Below are 23,504 nucleotides of genomic sequence, written 5' to 3'. Positions count from 1 at the left end.
ACGCAGCAGATTTACGCAAGAGCTGGCGTACTCGCGTCTAGGCGGGGCGCGGTGGCCTCGCGGTAGGTCTTGTGGGTAACTGCCAGGAGGAGGTTTGAGAGGAGTCGGACCTCCACCCCACGCCCCCAGACCTTCTGAGTGAGTCGCGGCTCGAGGATGTGTCCGTGGGGGCTGGTGTGAGGGAGGCGGAGAGGCGAGACCTGGGGCTGGCTGCGCACAGTTTCGCTCAACTTCAGGGCCACAACCTGGCCTGGGACCGAGTTGGTGATTTCGGGCAGGCTGGTGTGGTACAAAGACTGAACTGTGATGTGTCTCTCCTGAGTCACCATCCTTGGACCCTCTGCCCCATCATTCATTTGGAAATAAGTCTGCCCTACCTTCCTGGTAGCCTGGTTTCGAAGGGCAAATGAAAAAGCGTTTTGGAAGCTATAAAGTGCATTGTTATTAAATGTAGTTGCGTAATGTTAGAAAGGAAGCTGGTGGATACGGGAAAATAAAGTTTCTAGATGATTTATTTGTCTTTAAAATCGCCAGTAACCAAGGGAGAGTCCTCAAAGCAAAATAATTTGTTGACACGCTTAAGACCTGTGATGACTAAATAGCAGTCTCTGCAGTTGTAAATAATGTAGAAAATATCGTAAACATAATGATCCCATTACATATAAAATCTGCTTACCAGATTTTGGCTTTTTCCCCCTTTCTTGTAAGGTCCCAGAAATGTTTTGCGCATCCAATAGGTATGGTATTCTCAATTGAAGACAATGTATTTATGGTTCCGTTAATGAAGATGAAAACCGTAGACAAGAATAGATTTTGCCTTACTTCTCTGTAGCAACAACTGGGAAACCTGTAATTAAACGTAGGAAAACATCTTAACTGTTTTATAGATATGTGTGGTGAGTACTGTAATTTGTCATAAGCATGGCATTTTCTTTCTTAGTAATTCATTTTATAATCTTGTCTCTTTCTTTGTCAAGTAATTTTGGAGTACAATAGATTATCCTCATTGAAAATCAACTGATGTAGGTGTTTTTGCATTTAAAAATGCATTTTTTTTTCTGCATGTAGGTTATACATTTTTGTAAAAATACCTTCATATAATACATTCCATAGTGTTGGCAATTTAATATTCATGTGGGAGAGTAGCAGAAGGTACTCTGTACCAATTGTAACTTGTGAAATTATAAACTCATTACCCATAATTATAGTCCATGGTATGGAAAGTCTTCCTTGTATTTATTTGATCATCTGTGTGTATGAGGAAAGCTTAAAAATATTGTATGTCACAAAAACAATAGTATTTATAGAAATGCTTACTAAAGAGAAAAACCATAAAGTACTCAAGTTAGCTTATGTTTTTAAACTTTATATTTAGAAATCATAGTATTTCTAAACATTTTACAGATCTTAATCTGTAAAAATAACTGAAGGAAATGGAAAAATTAAGCATGTGGTGCTTTGAATTGGGTTTGTTGGCTAATTTTTAAAATATTTTTTTACATTGTGGTCAATTGAGAATTTTACATTTCTACCTGTTTCATCCTCATTTATGGATATCCACATTTTATTTCAGGTCTGATTCAGCATTAAGTTTATTGATCAGATTAATTTTGAATTTCATGGTTCTTAGCAAAGTTATCTGGACAATTCGTAAGTTCAGAGCTTCTTTAATTTTATTTTTTTTATATACTTATTTTTGTGAGGAGTAATTGTATAGAAGTTTCTCTCTTCCCCTTTCCCCTGACCAGGCACCCTAAAACTCCCTGTATCCTAAACATTTCTGTATATAGGTAAGAGTTCTCTGCTACCAATGATGTTTAAATAAACTTCAGTGAAATGACTCTTCAAGAATTGGTGCATCAGGCTGCCTCCACATATTCGGATAAAATAGCTGTATGTTTTGACGAATGTAACAACCAGCCTCCAGTTTATTATACCTACAAGACTGTGGTTAATGCTGCTTTAGAATTATCAAATTTCCTACTATTACACTGTGACTTTCAAGGAATACGGGAAATTGGTCTCTGCTGCCATCCTGGGATAAACTTACCCTCTTGGATTTTAGGGTAATATGTTTTATTGATATGAAACTTTTAGTTCTCTAACCTACTTTATTATTTTTAATACATAGAATATATAGCAATTTACCCTTCTGTTTGCTGTTGGATTTTTCTGTATTGATTGCTCAATTCTAGAGGTTAAGGGAGTTTGTATTTTTTATAGGGTTATTTTTGATCATTTAATTTGAGCTTATTTAGGAGATATTAGAAGTTTTCACTAATAATAGAACATGCAAGTATCACCAGTATATAAGGGCTTCATTTGTCTGCCAAGGGAAAACAGTTAAAAATTCTGTTGTTAAATTGAAGAAGTATTTCAGAAATAACATGGGTATTTTTTCCCCTGAGGCTGAAGTTTTGGTACTTACATATTCAGTAAATGAGTGAATGAATAAATGAGAGTTTTGGATAATGGTCCATAAAAATTGAGATATGAATTAAAGAAGATTCTGATTCAAAAAAATATTTACAAATATTCAATCATTTAATTTTTCTAGAATATTATCCTCATACAGTGACTTCTCAGGTTTTTCAGTAAATAAAAACTGCTAAAGAATTAGAGAAGTTGATATTCATCTCATAATATGTGTGTTAGTAAATTATGTAAATGTAAGGCAAACATTTTTTTTTAAATTTTCATTCAATTGACAAAAATTTACTGAGAATTTAGTATGTGCAAAGATCTAGTCTTTGTACTAGTAAAGTCACTGAATTGTACCCAGAGTACTTTTAGTTAAAAGTGATGTTTGACCATATTTCTATTAAGCATTGCCACATACAAATTTTACAGTTATTTTTCCCACTTAAAGTATCCTGTTTTGGTGAAATATGTCTTTTTTAGTATGCAGATTTTATTAAAGTGTGTATAATAAGTTGAATGTAGATATTTAGCTTATTTTATGTTATCTTACATAAATGAAGAAATAAGACTCTGCTGCCTGTTTGGTACCGGTAGCCAGCTAGCTAACCGAATATTTTATACTGTAATACATTAGCTTTAAAAAATCTTGGATTTGTGTAGTTAAGTGATGATAGTTTAATATAGTAAATACTCAGGGTATTCAGTCACAAGAGTAAAATAAAGTAACTATAACCAAAGATGCAGGAACAGAAATATTGTGAATTTCTGATAAAGTCAATAATAAAGTACATAGGGAAATAGAAATGCTTAAAGATTATTTGCAACAGATATTCTATGCTGACTATGTACTTTGTTTCTTTAGGATTCTCCAAGTCCCTGCTGCTTATGCTCCTATTGATCCAGATTCACCACCAGCATTATCAACTTATTTTATGAAAAAATGTGCTCTAAAGTATATCCTTGTTGAAAAACAACAAATTAATGTAAGTGTGCATATTTAAATTGATTTTTTTAAATGTATTAACATTTAACTTCCAATTGAAGGGTTTCTTCTCCCCGCCCTCTTGATTTCTAAATTTACTAACTGCAGGGTTTCTCAGTCCCAGTGTTGTTGACATTTTCGGTTGGGAGTTGTTTGTTGTGAGGAATGTCCTGTACACTGTAGGATGTTTGACACAGTCCGGCTTCCACCCACTAGATCCAGTAGTACTCCGAGTTGAGAAAACCAGAATTGTCTCCAGAAATTGCCAGATGTCTCTTGAGGCACCCTCTACCCACCACACTCTATTAAGAAGCACTGCTCTATAGCACGAACATATCTTCTAGCCTTATAATTTCTATTATGCATTGTTTTGAATTTCCTTCCTCTTTCTAAAGTTCCTCTATTAGTTGAATTGTTCTTATAATAATTGAGACTTATATCTTCCTATATTTATGGGAATTTACAGTGGTAAAAAATATTAATTATTACTATGATTGGATTTTGAAAAAGAGATTGCCACTGAGAACAGACCTTTCTGGAAAACTAAATTTATTATCTTTTTAAGTGACTGCCAGCCAAAGATCTAGCTAAGAAACACTGTCTTAGGGGCAACAGTAGGCATTATATGTTAAGCAAGACACAGCCCATGTTTTTATTTATTGCTTATAAAATACTGTTTTATCAGTGAGAAAGGAAGAACATCATTGCAGGTATATTTAGTTTAGCCTGTTTTAGCCTTTTGAACCAATTTATGTTAGATGGAATGCATTTAAGTTACCCTGATGTGTGTATATGTGTGTGCATCTCTATCTGTATAGATAGCAATAAGAAGTATCAAAAGCTTGAGGTAATACAGATGACTTAATAGAGAATCATGGGTGTTAGAGTAAGGTCTCCAGAAAAAGACATCTAAGGTATAATTTGGTTAATATTTTCTGAGTAAACATATTAGTGTCTGGCCGAAGTTTTGTATTTTTTACCAACTTGGTGAAAGTTTGTATAAGAGGTGTTTGGGTGTGAGAATTGTTAGTATCAAGGTATTCTTTGTAATTGCTTACAGGAAGGAGTTGGGCACATAGCAAAACCTCATGAAAAGTACCTTGTTTCCTATTCCATGATTTGATGTTCTTTAGTAACTGTTTTTCCTTCACTTAACACAGGGCAATCAAGAAGTATTTCTTGAGAATCTACTGTACGCCCATGTCCACAAGGGCAGTGGTTCTCAGCTGAGATGATTTTGCTTCCTAGAAGACATTCAGCAGTGTCTGGAGTCATTTTTTATTTTCATAGTGATGGGGTACTATTGGCATTTAGTAGGTAGAGACCAAAGATACAGCCAAAAATCCTACAAGGCACAAGATAGCCCCCTGACAAAGATTTACCTGGTCCAAAATGTCAGTAGTGTCAAGATTGAGAAACCCTACACTAGAGACAGGTTGTTTACTAGGGCATTAGTATGTGAAAAAAGCCTAAGACATGAATCTTGCCCTCTGGCTGCTTATAATATAGTTGGAGTGAAAAAGTTATTATTCCTAAACCTGTAAGGTCTACATAGTGTGATATTTTGCTTAGTGAAGTAAGTATAACCTAGTAGATAGAATTTTAATAGGAGAAGATCGTTTTGTGCTAAGTCTTAAAAAATATTAAGGGCATACATTAATATTATAGGCCACATCACATCCTCCCTAATACACAACAAACTTAGAAAACAGTACAGTGTCCTGGGTTGTGACCGTATTCTCTCATTTATATTGATTTCTTTAATGTGAAATTTAAGTTGTTTCATTAAGCTGCTTTTTATGAACCTAAAAAGGCACATCCCAAGTAACCTCACTTTTAGCATGTATAAATTGAATATAGCATCTTTTCATCCAAACTTAACTTCTGTATTAATTTCCTTCCCCCAAATACATGAGCCAGAAATTCAACAGTCTTCTTAGGCTCACTATATCCAGAAAGTTCCAAGTCCTTTTGATTCTTTGCTTATAGACCCTTTCTCTCCACTCTTGAAGCAACAGACTACTTCAGGCCCATATCACATATCTGATTTGTTGCAAAAAGTTAAATGGCTTTCAATTTATCGGTTTTACTGATTAGTCTGTTCTTGATGGAGTAAAGTCTAGTCTAAGCTGTTGGCACCTTCTGTTGAATACCATTGCTACAGGTTTAAGGTCTAAACTTCTTAGTATTGAGTGTAAAGTTAATAAGAATTAGCATCTCATCTCTTATTAGCAGCAGTATTCACAATCTGCTTCTCCCCCAGTTCTGCAGCTTACTGGAAAGCCTCAAGTTCTCTTCAATACCAGCTTTTCTGGGTCATATACTCTGTATTGACTGTTTGCCTGAAGTACCCCTCTTTTTTTATTTTTAGACTAGGTAGTTAAAACACAAAAATTACATATGAATAAACAATCTCTGACATTCCAGGCAGAGTTAAGTTCAGCTTCTTTAGTTCCCATTAACATTTCAAGCATATTTCATTACCATACTTCTGCATTGTGCTACAGTTGAGTGTTTATGTCTTTATTTTAAAGTATTTAGTTTGAAAGTAAGAATGGTGCTTTACCCTCAGAGGTTTCTAATTTTTTTATGCCTGGATATATAGCAAGTACTACAAAAAAAAAGCAATGTTGAATGTAAAAAAATTGTCTTTTAACATATTAATGTCATAAACTTTGTTCCCTATCTAACAGAAATTCAAATCTTCCTATGAAACATTATTGAACTTTGATACATTTACAGTAGAACATAACAACCTAGTACTCTTCAGACTTAACTGGAAAAATGTTGAGGGAAGCTTGATACTAAAGGATAGAAAAAAGAAATATGAAAAAGAAAAAATGACAAACAGCAGATCTGAGAACAGCAATGAAGAAAAGTCAGAGCACATGGATGTGAGACTAAAGCATTGCTTGGCATATGTTCTCCATACATCAGGCACTACAGGGACACCTAAGATTGTCAGAGTCCCTCATGCATGTATAGTGCCAAACATCCAGCATTTTCGGTAAGTTCTATCCTTAGAATCCTTCTTCAGGATTTTGTTTTTCTTTTTATTAAGGTATCATTGATATACACTCTTATGAAGATTTCACATGAAAAACATTGTGGTTACTACATTCACCCATATTATCAAGTATCCCCCAAACCCCATTGAAGTCACTGTCCATCAGTATAGTAAGATGTCATAGTTACTATTTGTCTTCTCCATGCTACACTGACTTCCCTGTGACCCCCCCACATACCATGTGTACTAATCATAATATCCCTCAATTCCCTTCTGCCTCCCTCCCCCACCCCTCCCCTTTGGTAACCGCTATACCCTTCTTGGAGTCTGTTGAGTCTGCTACTGTTTTGTTCCTTCAGTTTTGCTTCGTTGTTATACTCTGCAAATGAGGGAAATCATTTGGTACTTATCTTTCTGTGCCTGGCTTATTACACTGATCATAATACCCTCTACCTCTATCCATGTTTTTGAAAATGGTAGGATTTGTTTTCTTCTAATGGTTGAATAGTATTCCATTGTGTATATGTACCACATCTTCTTTATCCATTCATCTACTGATAGACCCTAAGGTTGCCTCCATTTCTTGGCTGTTGTAAATATTGCTGCAATAAACATAGGGGTACGTATGTCTTTTTGAGTGTGAGAACTTGTTTTCTTTGGGTAAATTCCTAGGATTGGAATTCCCAGGTCAAATGGTATTTCTATTTTTAGTTTTTTGAGGAACGTCCATATTTCTTTCCACAATGGTTGAACTAATTTACATTCCCACCAGCAGTGTAGGAGGGTTCCCCTTTCTCCGCATCCTCGCTAGCATTTGTTGTTCCTAGTCTTTTCAATGTTAGCCATCCTAATTAATATGAGGTGATATCTCATTGTCATTTTAATTTGCATTTCCCTGATAATTAGCGATGTGGAGCAACTTTTCATGGGCCTGTTGGCCATCTGAATTACTTTTTTGGAAAGAAGTGTCTGTTCATATCCTCCGCCTATTTTTTAATAGGGTTATTTGTTTTTTGGGTGTTGAGGCATGTGAGTTCTTTGGAAATTTTGGATATTAACCCCTTGTCACTTATGTCATTTACAAATATATTCTCCTATACTCTAGGATGCTTTTTTGTTCTGTTGATGGTGTCCTTTGCTGTGCAGAAGCTTTTTAGCATGATGTAGTCCCATTTGTTCATTTTTTGTATTGTTTCCCTTGCCCGAGGAGATGCGTTCATGAAAAAGTTGCTCATGTTTATATTCAAGAGATTTTTGCCTATGTTTTCTTCTAAGAGTTTTATGGTTTCATGATTTCCATTCAGGTCTTTGATCGATTTTGAGTTTACTTTTATATATGGGGTTAGACAATAATTCAGTTTCATTCTCTTGCATGTATCTGTTCAGTTTTGCCAACACCAGTTGTTGAAGTCTGTCATTTCTCCATTATATATCCATGGCTCCTTTATTGTATATTAATTGACCATATATGCTTGGGTTTATATCAGGGCTCTCTAGTCTGTTCCATTGGTCTATGGGTCTGTTCTTAATGCCAGTACCAAATTGTCTTGGTTACTATAGCTTTACAGTAGAGCTTGAAGTCGGGAGCATAATCCTCCCAGCTTTATTCTTGCTTCTCAGGATTGCTTTGGCAATTTGGGGTCTTTTGTGGTTCCATATGAATTTTTTTTTTTTTTTAAATAATTATTTTTTATTGAAGGGTAGTTGACACACAGTATTACATTACATGAGTTTCAAGTGTACAACACAGTGGTAGAACATTTATATACATAATTCTAGGTTCCAGCTATCACCCTACCAGGCTGTTACAATATCTTGACTATATTCCTTATGCTATACATTACATCCCGGTTACTAATTTATTTTACCATTGGAAGTCTGTCCTTTTTTTTTTTTTTTTTTTTTTTTTTTGTGAGGGCATCTCTCATATTTATTGATCAAATGGTTGTTAACGACAATAAAATTCTGTATAGGGGAGTCAATGCTCAATGCACAATCATTAATCCACCCCAAGCCTAATTTTTGTCAGTCTCCAATCTTCTGAGGCATAACAAACAAGTTTTTACATGTAGAACAAATTCTTACATAATGAATAAGTTACATAGTGAACAGTACAAGGGCAGTCATCACAGAAACTTTCGGTTTTGCTCATGCATTATGAACTCTAAACAGTCAGTTCAAATATGAATACTCATTTGGTTTTTATACTTGATTTATATGTGGATACCACATTTCTCTCTTTATTATTATTATTTTTAATAAAATGCTGAAGTGGTAGGTAGATACAAGATAAAGGTAGAAAACATAGTTTAGTGTTGTAAGAGAGCAAATGTAGATGATCAGGTGTGTGCCTGTAGACTATGTGTTAATCCAAGCTAGACCAGGGCAATAAAACATCCACGTATGCAGAAGATTTCTCTCAGAACAGGGGGGGTGAGGTTCTAAGCCTCACCTCTGTTGATCCCCAATTTCTCACCTGATGGCCCCCCTGTGACTGTGCCTGTCTTAGGTTGTTCCTCCCTTGAGGAATCTTACCCGTCTCTGGCTAACCAGTCATCTTCCGGGGCCATACAGGGAAATGTGAAGTTGGTAAGTGAGAGAGAAGCCTTATTGTTTGTCCATATGAATTTTAAAACTATTTGCCCTAATTTGTTGAAGAATGTTGTTGGTATTTTGATAGGTATTGCATTGAATCTGTAGATTGCTTTAGGCAGGATGGCCATTTTGACAATATTAATTCTTCCTATCCATGAGCACGGGGTGTGTTTCCATTTATTGGTGTCTTCTTTAATTTCTCTCATGACTGTCTTATAGTTTTCAGGGTATATAGGTCTTTCACTTCCTTGGTTAAGTTTGTTCCTAGGTATTTTATTCTTTTTGATGCAATTGTGAATGGAATTGTTTTCTTGATTTCTCTTTCTGCTAGTTCGTCATTAATATGTAGGAATGCAACAGGTTTCTGTATATTGATTTTGTATCCTGCAACTTTCCTGAATTCAGTTATTTTAGTAGTTTTGAGGTGGATTCCTTAGGGGTTTTTTATGTACAGTATCATGTCATCTGCAAGCAGTGACAATATAACTTATTCCTTATACCTATCTGGATGCCTTTTATTTGTTTGTGTTGTCTGATTGCCGTGACTAGAACCTCCGGTACTATGTTGAATAAAAGTGGGAAGAGTGGGCATCCTTGTCTTGTTCCTGATCTTAAAGGCAAAGCTTTCTGCTTCTCGCTGTTAAGTATGTTGTTGGATGTGGGTTTGTCATATATGTTTATGTTGAGGTACTTGCCCTCTATACCCATTTTGCTGAGAGTTTTTATCATGAATGGATGTTGAATTTTGTCAAATGCTTTTTCAACATCTATGGAGATGATCATGTGGTTTTTGCCTTTTTTTTGATGTAGTTATGATGTTGATGGATTTTTGAATGTTGTACCATCCTTGCATCCCTGGAATAAATCCTACTTGATCAGGATGGATGATCTTTTAGATGTATTTTTTAATTCGATTTGATAATATTTTGTTGAGTATTTTTGCATCTATGTTCATCAGGGACATTGGTCTGTAATTTTCTTTTTTTGTTGTGTCTTTGCCTGGTTTTGATATTAGAATGATGCTGACCTCATAGAATGAGTTTGGAAATATTCCCTCCTCTTCTACTTTTTGGAAAATTTTAAGGAGGTTGGGTATCAGGTTTTCACTAAATGTTTGATAAAATTCAGTGGTGACACCATCTGGTTCAGTCATTTTGTTCTTAGGTAGTTTTTTGAATACCAATTCAATATTGTTGGTGGTAATTGGTCTGTTCAGATTTTCTGTTTTTTCCGGGTCAGTCTTGGAAGGTTGTATTCTTCTAGAAAGTTGTCCATTTCTTCTAGGTTATTGAGTTTGTTAACATGTAATTTTTCATAGTATTCTCTAATAATTCTTTGTATTTCTGTGGTGTCCGTAGTGATTTTTCCTTTCTCATTTCTGATTCTGTTTATGTGTGTAGACTCTCTTTTTTTCTTGATAAATCTGGCTAGGGGTTTATCTGTTTTGTTTATATTCTCAAAGAACCAGCTCTTGCTTTCATTGATTCTTTCTATTGTTTTATTCTCATTTTTATTTATTTATGCTCTAATCTTTATTATGTCCCTCCTTCTCCTGTCTTTGGGCCTTATTTGTTCTTCTTTTTCTAGTTTCGTTGATTGCAAGTTTAGAGTGATCATATAGGATCATTCTTCTTTCCTGAGGTAGGCCTGTATTGCAGTATACTTTCCTCTTAGCATGGCCTTCTCTGTGTCCCTCAGCTTTTGTGGTGTTGAGTTATTGTTTTCATTTGTCTCCATATATTGCTTCATTTCTATTTTTATTTGGTCATTGGTCCAGTGATTATTTAGGAGCATGTTGTTAAGCTCCATGTATTTGTGGGCTTTTTTGTTTTCTTTGCACAGTTATTTCTAGTTTCATAACTTTTACTTAGGCTCTTTTTGTGGCCTATTATGTGGTCTATTCTGGAAAATGTTCCATGTGCACTTGAGAAGAATGTGTATCCTGCTGCTTTTGAGTGGAGTGTTCTGTAATGTGTTCTAATGTGTTGTTCAATGTCTCTATCTCTTTACTTATTTTTTGTCTGGTTGATCTGTCCTTTGGAGTGTGTGGTGTGTTGAAGTCTCCCAGAATAAATGTATTGCCTTCTATTTTCTTCTTTAATTCTGTTAGTATTTGTTTCACATATGTAGGTGCTCCTGTGTTGGGTGCATAGATATTTATAATGATTATATCCTCTTGTTAGACTCACCCCTTTATCATTATGTCATGTCCTTCTTTCTCTCTTGTTCCTTTCTTTGTTTTGAAGTCTGTTTTCTCTGATACAAGTACTGTCACTCCTGCTTTTTTTTCTCCCTATTAGTTGCCTGAAATGTCTTTTTCCATCCCTTTACTTTCAGTGTATGTATGTCTTTGGGTTTGAGTCTCTTGTGGGCAGCATATAAAATGGTCTTTTTTTTTTTATCCATTTCTAGTGACTCTGTCTTTTGATAGGTGCACTCAGACCATTTACATTTAGTGTGATTATGGATAGGTATGTACTTATTCCCATTGAAGGCTTTAGATTCATGGTTACCAAAGGTTCAAGGTAACTTTCTTACTAGTTAACAGTTTAATTTAACTCACTTAGTATGCTATTACAAATACAATCTAAAGGTCCTTTTTTTTTCTCCTCCTTTTTCATCCTCCTCCATTCTTTATATATTAGGTATCATATTCTGTACTCTTTGTCTATGGTTTGACTGATTTTGGGGGGAGTTGATTTGATTTTGCATCTGCTTAGTAATTAATTGTTCTACTTTACTGTTTTTTTATTTTCTCTGGTGGCAGCTATTTAGCCTTAAGAACACTTCCTTTTATAGCAGTCCCTCCAAAATACACTGTAGAGATGGTTAGTGGGAGGTGAATTCTCTCAGCTTTTGCTTATCGGGAAATTAATCTGTCCTTCAAACTTAAATGATAATCTTTCTGGGTATAGTATTCTTGGTTCGAGACCCTTCTGCTTCATTGCATTTGGCCTGTGAGGTTTCTGTTGAGAAGTCTGATGATAGCCCAATGGGTTTTCCTTCATATGTGATCTTTTTTCTCTCTCTGCTGCTTTTCATACTTTGTCTTTATCTTTGATGTGTGCCATTTTAGTTACTATATGTCTTGGTGTTGTCTTCCTTGGGTCCCTTGTGTTGGGATATCTGTGCACCCCCATGGCCTGAGAGACTATCTCCTTCCCCAGATTGCAGAAGTTTTCAGCAGTTACCTCCACAAAGACACTTTTTCTCTTCTTCTCCTGGTACACCTATAAGGCAAATATTGTTCCATTTGGATAGGTCACATGGTTCTCTTAGTATTATTTCATTCCTAGAGATCTTTTTTCTCTCTGTGCCGCAGCTTATTTGTATTCATTTTCTCTAATTTCTATTTCATTGACTGTCTCCTCTACCTCATCTAGTCTGTTTTTAAATCCTTCCATTTTGTATTTATTTTCAGAGACTGTATTCTTCAACTTTTTTATCTCATTCCTGAATTCCTCCCTGAGTTCTTGAATATTTTTCTGTAGCTCTGTGAGCATTTTTATGATTATTTTGAAATCTCAGGAAGATTGATGAGTTCAGTTTCACTTGGTTCTTTTTCTGGGGTTTGTGGGATTTTTGTTTGAACCAGGTTCCTTTGACATTTCATATTTGTAGGTGGTGCTCTCTAGTGCCCATAATCTCCACCCTCTTGAGCTGCTCAGCCCCTGGAGCAATGGGAGGGTTCGCAGGTGAGCAGTGCTGGTGCTTGCCAGGAGGAAAGAGCTGTTTCCTGCTTCCCGGCTACAGTGCCTGCCTCTCCTGCCAGGGCCAGGGGACCAAGTATGCAGGGAGAAGTCTCTGCTTTGCACTTGTAGCTGCCATAGACTGGGTCCCCTCTGGCTGGCCTGGTGCAATGGCAAGGTCAGCTTGTTTGTGAGACGGTGCCATCCAGGAGGAAGGTACAGCATGCTGCATATCATTGTGGGGGGCCTCATAGCTGCATTGCCAGCCAGGGGCATGGAGTGCCTGAAGCTTTTGAAAGTTCCCAACCTGCTGGGTGGAGTGTGCCTGGACAATTTTGTCCACCTGTCCTTTCTCCTTAGCAGCAAGCTCTGTGCAATCCTTGCCCCTTTAGCAGCCCTCTTGCTTTTAGGATATCTCTCAGACTGTCTGCTTTTTTTTGTCCCAGCACAGTCAGATGTGGATCTCTGTTTTCCACAAGTGGCTGGAATCTCAATCTCTGCAAGTATTTTGCCTGTGTTAGCTTTTCAACCCCACTAATCTCCAGAGCAACATGTATGTAGGTTCTTGCTCTCAGAGCAGATCTCCAGGGCTAGGTGTTCAGCAGTTCTAGGCCTCCACCCACTCCCTGCTCTGTTCCTCTTCCTCAGCCAGTGAGCTGAGGTGGGGGAAAGGCTTGGGTCCCGCCGGATTAAGGCTTTGGTATTTTACCCTTTTCCTTGAGGTCGGCTGATTTCTCCAGGTGTAGACAGTCTGCTTCAGACTTCTTTCTTGTTACTCTTTCATGATTTGATGTATTTGCTATATTTTCATATTATATGTGGTTTTAGGAGGAGGATTCTGTTTCACCTCTCAGGTTGCCATCTTTAATCCTCTGACTCTCATATCTCTAGAATTTGTACTTTAAAGGGAAAAAAGAATTTTAAATGCATATTCTTAATAACTCTTGTTCCTAAATTGCTAGTCCTTAGTAATTGGGTCTGTTTCGTTCCAGCTATATCTGAACTTTAGTTCTTTGCAGACTAGGAGTTCACCTGTTTAATCCAAACCTGGAGTCAAACAAAGAACAAATGATATGGTTGAAGCTTTGTGTCTTAATAATTAATAAGAAGAAGGGAATCATATTCCTGGCAGAGGTATGGTAGAAAGGAATTTGGCTTGCTAGAGTATATCTGGACAGAGCTGAGGACATGGTGGGAAAGCAGGAGCTGTGTGAACTTAGGGAGCAGGAACCTTGTGTGCCTTGTTGAATTTTGAACTGTATTCAGTATATGGAAGAAAGATTTGCATTTCATTAAGTTCATTTCTGTAGCCTTATGGAGTTTGATTTACTATTATGGTCAGGAGATGAGAATTCTCTATGAACTTGAGATTCTCAACTTTTGAAGGAAGAATAGAATAGAGGAGAAGGGAACCAGGATGAGTAGTCTTAAGAAATCAGAGGAGGAAACAAATAAAAATAGAAACTTTGTGAGACAGTAAATTTATGTCATTGTAAATTTTATGTAATTTAAAATTTTCTTGCAACTACATTAAAAAAGTAAAAGTAAAATTTCAACAATGTATTGTATTTACTTCAGTATATCTAAAATATTTTCATATGTAATCAATATAAAAATTATTAGTGAGGTATTTTCCATTCTTTTTTTCAGACTAGTCGTCTTCAAAATCTAGCATGTATTTTACAGTTAACACATCTCAGTGTGGCCCAGCCCCACTTTTAGTGCTCAATAGGCACAGGTATCTAGTTGTTACCATATTGTGCTGCACAGGTATAGAAGTAAGGAATGGTTAAATGCTACAGAGAGATGTCTGTTGTAATTGACAATCAGGTCTTTAGTGATTTTTTTTTATTAAGGTATCATTGATATACACTCTTATGAAGGTGTCACAAGAAAAACAATGTGGTTACTAAATTCACCCTTACTATCAAGTCCCTCTCATACTCCATTGCAGTCACTGTCCATCAGTGTAGTAAGATGCCACAGAGTCCCTACTTGTCTTCTCTGCGCTATACTGATTCCTCTGTGACCCCACACACACCATGTGCACTAATCATGATGCCCCCACAATCCCCTTCTCCCTCCCTCCTGACCTGCCTTCCCCCAACCCTCCTCTTTGCTAACCACTAGTCCCTTCTTGGAGTCTGAGTCTGCTGCCATTTTGTTCCTTCAGTTTTGCTTCATTGTTATACTCCACAAATGAGGGAAATCATTTGGTATTTGTTTAAGTTTACTTTTTTTTATTGAGGTATGTACAAATACATGCACAAACCTTAGTGTACAGCTCAATGAATTTTGACATGTGCATACACTCAAGTAACCATAACCCAGATGAAGATATCAGACATTCTCACTAATTTTTTCTTCTTATCTTTTTCCCCCATTCCCCCACTCCCCCCCAGTATGGCAATCACCAGTCTGTTTTGTGTTTGAGAATGACTTTACTAGTGCCCAAACTTGAGGACAGATTACATTAGGCTGGAGATAAGGGCATGAGAGATAAGGAAATGGATATAACAAAAGCAAAGTATTCTTTTCTAGAAACTAGTTTTAATAGAAAGAAAATTCTGGTAGTGTACACCAGAATAAAATAAAATAGTTTTATCTTTATTTGAAGGTGGAGAGGTTTATAGGGTGGTAGAGAATTAATTGGTACAGAGGGTTGGTTTGAAAAATCAATTAATAGTCTTGCCAAGGAATAAAATATTTTGAGATGGGAGGTAATAGCATTTAAAATACTGGGTGGATGACCTTTAGGGATGCTTATAAAGGTAAGAGGGATGATGATAAATTCTTCAGGTAGTAACGAATGTTAAAGGAAGCTGATGGATTGTAACTAGTATGAAATAAAAGGCAGAGTCCGTCATGAGCTAAGTGTATAGGAAGTGAGGTGGGGATGGAGATAATAGGGAAATTTTAAGAGTGGAGATTTTCAATCAGGGAGGTGGAGACTCGCTGCGGCTAGCAGAGGCGGGAATTGTCTGAAGTGGGAGCAAATATGTGCTCAGTGAAGGGTGATGGGCTAATTTATGAGTAAAGTATACAAATTTCCTGATATCTATTTTGTGCTTGAACTTAGTTAAATCTGTTTGCTTATTAAAAATCCTTTATTCATTTACTTTTTGGTCCCTAAATAAGTGAAGTGGTAAATAATTAGATTCTGAAGAGATGAAATGTTAAGATGTCCCATTTAGAAATTAAAACTGTACTGTTCAATTTTTTGTTCATTTTGGACTTTTTAAATCACTAAGCTAGGCAGTACCAAATTTCAGGCACATCTTAGAAGAATCTTATTTCTCTTGCTGGCTCCCCAAATATTACCAGAATAACCTGTTTATTATTTACAATAGGCAAAGCTGAGTTTATTACTTACCCTGGTAAGAGACAATTCTACCTACCTCCAAGAATGTGATAGCCTCAGAGGGGAAGAGCAGGATCTGATTTGAGATTTTGAAGTCTAGTTTAAGGCAGATCTTTAAATACAGGAGCTTAATTTTAAGGACTGGGTGAGGCTCATAATATAGTAGCAAAGTAATTGGTGGAAATAGCAAGGTGCCTTTAGGGGGAGTAGGGAAGAGAGTCTTGGGATATAAATTGTTGATACTTTTATTAAGTAGTTGATTTGGTCTTTGGTAATGAGCAATAAAGTATGCAATTTTTACTTTTTTGGTCTACAGTCTTCTAGAATAATAAAGCTATGCTAATAAAGATAATGGAGTAATGAAGTCCTGTTAATATAGGTGCTGGGCCACGTGGAGATAGAGCTCTTTTGTTTTTGTTGTCTACTGTGACAGTACTACTCTCTGAAAGTTATATGGACGTTTGGTGTTTTTTTCTGTTTGTCTTTTCCTTTATTTTTGTAGTAAGAACACATGAGAATTGAGAATTGTGTTGTTCGTATCCAGAGGCGCTCGGACATGATCTCTCTCTTCTGTAGTGATAAAATGTAATTGACTTTCCCTTGAAATATTTACTAGTCTTCCTAGATGATGCCAAGAAAGAAGAAAGTTAAGGTGAAAAGTTGTTCTGTGATAGCCGTCCATCAAATACATAGTCCTCAGTTGTGTGAGCATTTGTGAGACTTCTAGCTTTTAAGAAAATATTTTTTGTGTGTGCAAATTTGCCTAATTTGCTGAGTCAAAAATGAAATGGGACTTTAAAACTCCTTTTGTTTCAGTCAAATAAGAAAAATAGTTCAGGGAAGGAAAAAAGTAAAGATATGTCTGTTATTTTGGTGTTTTTATTTTCCCTCCCCACCTTCCATCCCCCTTTTAGAGCTTGATGACTTAATATAGTGCTTTGAAGGAATACCCACCAAACCATAGCCTTGTACATACTGGTTTAGATTATTAATCTTGTTAAATACATTTCTATAATATGTTGAACTATAATTATTTTTCTTGCGGAATTCTCTTAAATGACCTTTTAAAATTATTAGACATCTTTGCTGATATACCATACCTTAAATACTCTTTTGAAATTAAGACAGGGAGGTGAAATTCTAAAGTCCTTTAATAATAATATTTAAGAGTTGATGTTTATGACTTTGCACAAATTACTTAACGTCCCTGAATTTCCGTTTTCTCTATTTTTAAATGGGGTAGTAACCATACCTGCTTTATAGGGTAGTTAGGAAAATGAGAAATAGTATATTAGGTACACATGCAGTAAGCCTCACAAATAGTAAGTTCAAGCATTTATTCCATTATTTTTTTCTCCTTTAAAATATGTCTCTTCACTTTTCTCAACTTTTCTCATATTGAATACTTCTTAAGCTGCTTTTAAAATTACCAGATTCTCTGTGAATGCTTAACACTGTCCATTTTCATGGAATTGAGACACTAAAAATGATTTTCAGGGTTTAATTTTTATTGGGAGCCTAAATCAAAGTTAAAAAATTTATTTCCCTTGAATAGTAACTAGGAAACCAGATAATGTTTATGAAAAATAATTCCTTTAAAAATTGAAGTTTAATTATAGCCTTTAACATACAATGAGTTTTTGTCTTACCTTAGACACAAATATAATACTACAGGTAGATTTTAAAATCTTTATACTGTTGGTGAGGAAAACTTTTCTTGTATTCTCTTAAGTTCTTGTCTGGAGAATTTCAAATTGATTTAACGGAAGTAAAAGGATTTATTTGTGTATATATATGGGAGCTAACAGGAAGTAGCTAGCTCATTGTAGTGGAGGCAAACATTTTACCCTCTTAGGGTTCTTTTTGGCTGGGTCTGAGAATTAGATTGACATAAGACAGATCAGTAAGAGAAAAGCACATGAATTTATTATATGTAATACAAGTTTTACATGACACAGAATTCTTCATAAGGAATGAAGAACCAAAAAGATAGTGAAACCACTTTGGTTTTACATTAGGTTGAATAAAGAGAGGAGATTTTGGAAAAGTGACTAGACTATGTGGGGAGGCTAAAGGAAAATAAGAATTATTTTAATAAGGTCTGTATAAAATTCTCTTCATCTCACCTTCTCATCCTTGATGATAAAAATGTTAGTTTCCTTCTGGTATAGGAAGGATATCTTTCATATGGGAATTTCATCTAGTGCTTTTATGGGGGAAAAAAGAAGATCAGAGTGTTTTTCTTGTATATGCTGTGATTCAAGAGCCTTGAACTCAAAATAGTCAATATGACAGAGCAGCATATTTTGGGGTGGTGTATTCTGAATTCCGTCATTAAATGATTAAAGTTAGAAGCTTATACACCTAACTTGGGAAAGGGAGAGGAAGAAAAGGCTTCTGTGGAAAGAACAAGTAGGTTTCTTTAGGGAAAGACACAGGGAGATAATGCTTTGTGATATTGTTGGTCTGTGCATGTGAGAGTAGTCTTTTCTTCTTCTTCAGGATCATAAAAGTCCTCCTGCAGGGACTTTTTATTCTTTGTCTCCTCCCTGGATATAAAAACCACCCTGAAGAGGGAGTTTTTGGCAGGCAGCCTCATTTCCCAGAAGTTTCTGCTATTAGTCAGACAAGGAAGCTCCAGGAAGGCTTCTCTGTGTGTCTGTTAAGTCCAAAATGTCTGCAGCTTAAAATAATGTTCATATCAATTTTGGACTCTGAGTTGGTTCCCCCAGTACCATACCTGGAAATATTTTGAAATTAAGATACTCCCTGCTTTTAGATAGAGTAGGTTTTGTATGATCAGACTGAAACAGTGCTGTAAGCTCAACACAGACTCTCCATGCTCCATAATAGCCTAACCGTATATGTTATGTTCTGCTACTAACAGAAAATGCCATATATTGGGAAACGGGAGTCAGAGGTCTTTATTAAGCATCATTGAATAAGTAGGATAGAATAAGACAAGATTCTGACAGAAAAGCAGAACCAGGAGATATGTCATGGATTTACTGTAAGGCATTGACTTAAATTTGTTGGGGCTGCCTAAGTAAGACTCAGGTCTTATAGGGTAAACAGTCAGAAAACGACGATCATGAGCAGGCTGGAGTCTCATGGGCATGTGCTTGTTCACTGGTGAGTCAGAAGGAAGATAGAGGGAAGGGAAAGTAACTGCAGATGAGCTGCTGTTTGGAGTCTGTCCTTCAGAGAAAGCCTAAACATTCTCTTAAAGACCTTCCAACTGTGTAAATCCAGTCAACCCAGGATAATTTCACTTTTGATTGAAGTCAGCTGATTGAACTTTAATCATATCTACAAAATCTCTTTAGAGCAGCACATAGATTGGTGTTTGAATATCTGAGAGAAGGTGTGTGTGCTACCAAGTGGAAGCTGCCCCCCTTCTGTCCTCTAACTTCAGAGAATATCCCTTGTCTTCTAATGGAAAACATACCAGAAAGGGAATTCCAGGGACTATATTTCAACCCAGCTAAGTTGACATATCAGAAAGCCATCATAAATGATAAAATATGTCTGTCCTATTGTAAAATGAAAAGTGGATATTGCTTTAAATCACATTTAATACTTATAAACAAAAGGCTCTAGAATTAATAGCACTACTTTGGATAATCTAAGAGAAGAATAAAAATCTGGCTAACATCTACAAACTTAATGGTCATAAATACTTTTTTAGGATATGTTTACCAAATGTTACATGTTTCTCATAACTACATTCTGTTTTTCCATAGGGTGCTTTTTGAGATCACACAAGAAGATGTTTTGTTTCTGGCTTCACCTCTGACCTTTGATCCTTCTGTTGTGGAAATATTTGTTACTCTATCAAGTGGTGCTTCTCTGCTTATTGTACCAGCTTCTGTCAAAGTACTGCCATCAAAATTAGCGGCTGTTCTCTTTTCCCATCACAGAGTGACAATTTTGCAGGTATGTTTTAGGAGAAAATGAAATGTTTTGTCTTTCATTTTTCAGTATTTTAAGTGTTTTAAAGAATATTTTATACTCCTATAGTTCATTATAATGGTTAATGATAATTTAGTTAGATTATTAACAGATATCTCCTGATGTTTTTTGTTTGCTTGAGAATGAAAAACAATCTGTATAGAAAATTCTCTTACTGTGCATTTTGTATATACTAGAGGAACTTGACTTTTGCTCAAATCTGTTGGGATATACTGCCTTTCCAGTGTTTAAGTTTATTGTATTTCTCACTAAAAGTTAGTTTAAATAAGTTAAATTATAATTGAGTTAGGAATTTAGATTTTCTGATTTTACATCAGTGTATTTTATGTTTACCTAAAGAAATAGATATTATGTTTGTCATTTTTTAGGATTTAAAAAATAGGTATTTGAAAGCATGTGACTGGTAGACAAACCTTAGGATATAACATTGCAAGTGGTTAAAGATACTGGAGAGAATTAACAAAATTATATGTATATCATGATAAACTAAAAATACCCAGTTATATCTGGTAAAATGAGATGTGAGAGGGTATTAAATTTCTGCCCCAAAGACAAAATCTAGTATCAACTTAGTTTCTAGGCAATGTGTTTTTTCATCCTAAGAAAACCATATACATATATACATACACGTGTGTGTGTGTGTATGTAAGCAAATGAACTGAGTATGTACCTTGCTGAATATCAGTGGACATAAATTCTCATCTGTTGGTGAATCAGTCTATGAATCTGGGCAAGACTTTAATATAACTTTTATTTTCCTACAGTATGCAAGTAGCATATTTTTCAGGGAATATTTACAAAGTATCTTAATAGATTTGAGTGATAGTTACTCAATGAAAGGAGACTTTTCTTACATGTCAGGTCAGTGAATTATACTCTTTAAATATGATCCCCTTACCTAATGTTTTAGCACAATTTCAGATCTACTTTAACAGTGGTTTTTAACCTTTTTGGGGTCACAGATCCTTCTGAGAAGCTAATGCACATTTACTCTGTTCATAGAACACAGCAAATTTTGCATGTAGTTGGACAGTGATTTTCTTTAACTCAGTACTTATTTTGGAAGATTATCAGGAGATCATATTTAGCTCCTTAATCCCCTTCTCCCTCCCTCTCCATCCACGCTCTCCAGCTCTTTCCCTTTGGTAAACACTAGTCCCTTCTTGGAGTCTATGAGTCTGCTGCTCTTTTGTTCCTTCAGTTTTGCTTTGTTTTTGTACTCCACAAATTAGTGAAGTTATTTGGTACTTGTCTTTCTCCACCTGGCTTGTTTTAAAAGTGAAACTTGTAATTAGAGCAAACTCTTAGGTTTCCAGCTCTCATAATGTCAGCATAATAGTGTTTTTAATTTTTATGTGAATTTTTCCATAGAAAATTTAGAAGAAACCTTAATGTTCATTATTACTTTTTCCTATTATTTGCTAAGTTCTATTTTTCTGTACCTCCAATGATTTGGTAGCAAAGGATATTGACTAGTATTCTGCCATTAAATTTGTCTTCTCAGTTTATGAGTATCTGAACAGTGTTGCTATGTTTTATCTTGCTGAATATTCATAGTTGTGCATTCACTTAAAGAGTTCAAAGTTGAAATTATCCTTAACACCAAAAATTAGGCCAAAATGTTTTGAATTTGCCTCAGTGAAAATGTAGAGCAGGAACATTTGCTGTCATCTTGACAAGAGATTTTCCTTATGATAAAACTCTTGGTGGACCAGTTAAGAACTTAATTTAGGTTACCTTGTAAATAATATTAGGTTACCTCATAAATAGGGTGGCTATTATAATTTATTATCAAAAACAAAAATCCTGAGAGTTGAATGGAAGCACTAAATTCCTATTATTCCAGGGAATCAGATCAGAGAGGGCCCATACACATTCCTGGCTGATCCTGAGGCTGCATGCATGCACGTAAGAGACACAAAAGAGCCCGTGGAAAATAAAAGCTGTATTGATCTTGAAATGGTCTAAACTTTGAATGAGTTGCCTTATTCACACACAGATCCATCTGTGGGGACAATGTGTCCAGTCATTGGTTTACTTCTGAGCTATGCAGACACAAGTCACCTATAGGAAGTAAGAATTAAAAATGAGAAAAAGAATATATATTAAAAAAAAAATCTGAGCAGTGATATCAGTGGCCACATAAAACAGGAGACAGATTTCACAGATTTAGGCAAGTTACTAATAAGTAAATAAAAAGACCAACAAAAAACACTTCATAATGACAAAATGGTCAGTACGTCAAGAAGTACATTGTATCAAGAAAACATAACAATTGTAAGTGTATATCTAAAATATACAATAATAGTTAAAAATAGCTTCCAAATACAAGAAGCAAAAATGGACAGAATTGAAAGGAGAAATAGACAACTCAGTAGTTAGAAATTTTAATACATCACTTTCAATAATTGAAAAGCTAGACAGAAATCCCTCATATAATACAGAAGACTTGAACAACATTATCAAATACCATATATAGAAAACTGTCCAACAAATGCAGAATTTTCACATTGACTGTTGCATTCACATCGAACATAAATATATGCTAGGCCACAAAACAAATTTCAGTAAATTTAAAGCATGGCCAAGTGGGATTTATTGCAGGAATTAATATTTGGTTTAACATCCCAAAGCCCACTGATATTAATATCCAAAATATAGTACATAAATGATGATGGACAAAAACATATAATTATCTCAAACAGATCAGAAAAACTTGGCAAAATCTAACACTTGTGATTTAAAAAAAAGAAAAAAAGACTTAACAAACTAGAAATTGAAGGGAACTTACCCAACACATTGAAGAGCATCTACAAAAAGACTATAGCTAACATCATACATTTCTTTAAATTGAGGTATAGTTGATAATACAATATCATATTGATTTGAAGTATACAACATTCATGAAGTGATTCAGTAGTTATCTGCATTATTAAATGCTCACCCCAATAAGTGTAGTTGCTGTCTGTCAACATTGAAAGATACCATAGCATTATTGACTATATTCGTTATGTTGTAATTTCATCCCCGTGATTAGTTTATAATTGAGATTTTTGTGCCTCTTTATCTTCTTCACCCATTTCAATGACCCACCTCAGTCCCTCCCCCATAGTAATCACCAGACTTTTCTCTGTATGAGTATGTTTTTGTTTTGTTCATTTGTTTTATTTTAGATTCCACATATAAGTGAAATCATAAGGTATTTCTCTTTCTCTCCTTGGCTTATTTCACTTAGCATAATAGCCTGTAGGTCTATCCATGTTGTTGCTAATGGCAAGATTCTTTCTTTCTTATGCCTGAATAATATTCTGTTGTATGGACCACATCTTCTTTACCGATTCTTCTGTTGATGGACACTTTGGTTGCCTTCATATCTTGGCTATTGTACATAATGTGGCAATAAATAGAGGAGTGCATATATCTTTTTGAATAATAGATGTCTTCTTTGGGTAAATTCCCAGAAGTGGAACTGCTGGG

At 35.4% G+C, this 23,504-nt stretch overlaps 1 protein-coding gene across 1 annotated transcript in view; it reads left to right on the top strand.

Moving 5' to 3' along the window:
• Nucleotides 1–963: 963 nt before the first annotated feature.
• AASDH (aminoadipate-semialdehyde dehydrogenase) overlaps nt 964–23,504 on the top strand; it is a 57,954-nt gene continuing 35,413 nt past the window's right edge. Inside the window, 4 exon segments of the mRNA XM_036895232.2 lie at nt 964–2,066; nt 3,284–3,404; nt 6,097–6,410; nt 19,799–19,991. Of these exon segments, the coding sequence (XP_036751127.2) occupies nt 1,837–2,066; nt 3,284–3,404; nt 6,097–6,410; nt 19,799–19,991 (858 nt within the window). The 5' untranslated portion in view covers nt 964–1,836.

Source organism: Manis pentadactyla, chromosome 5 (assembly GCF_030020395.1).
Source record: "Manis pentadactyla isolate mManPen7 chromosome 5, mManPen7.hap1, whole genome shotgun sequence".
In the NCBI taxonomy this organism is placed as follows: domain Eukaryota; kingdom Metazoa; phylum Chordata; class Mammalia; order Pholidota; family Manidae; genus Manis; species Manis pentadactyla.
The sequence above is the reverse complement of the archived record's forward strand: the minus strand, read 5'-3'. Positions and strand labels throughout refer to the sequence as shown.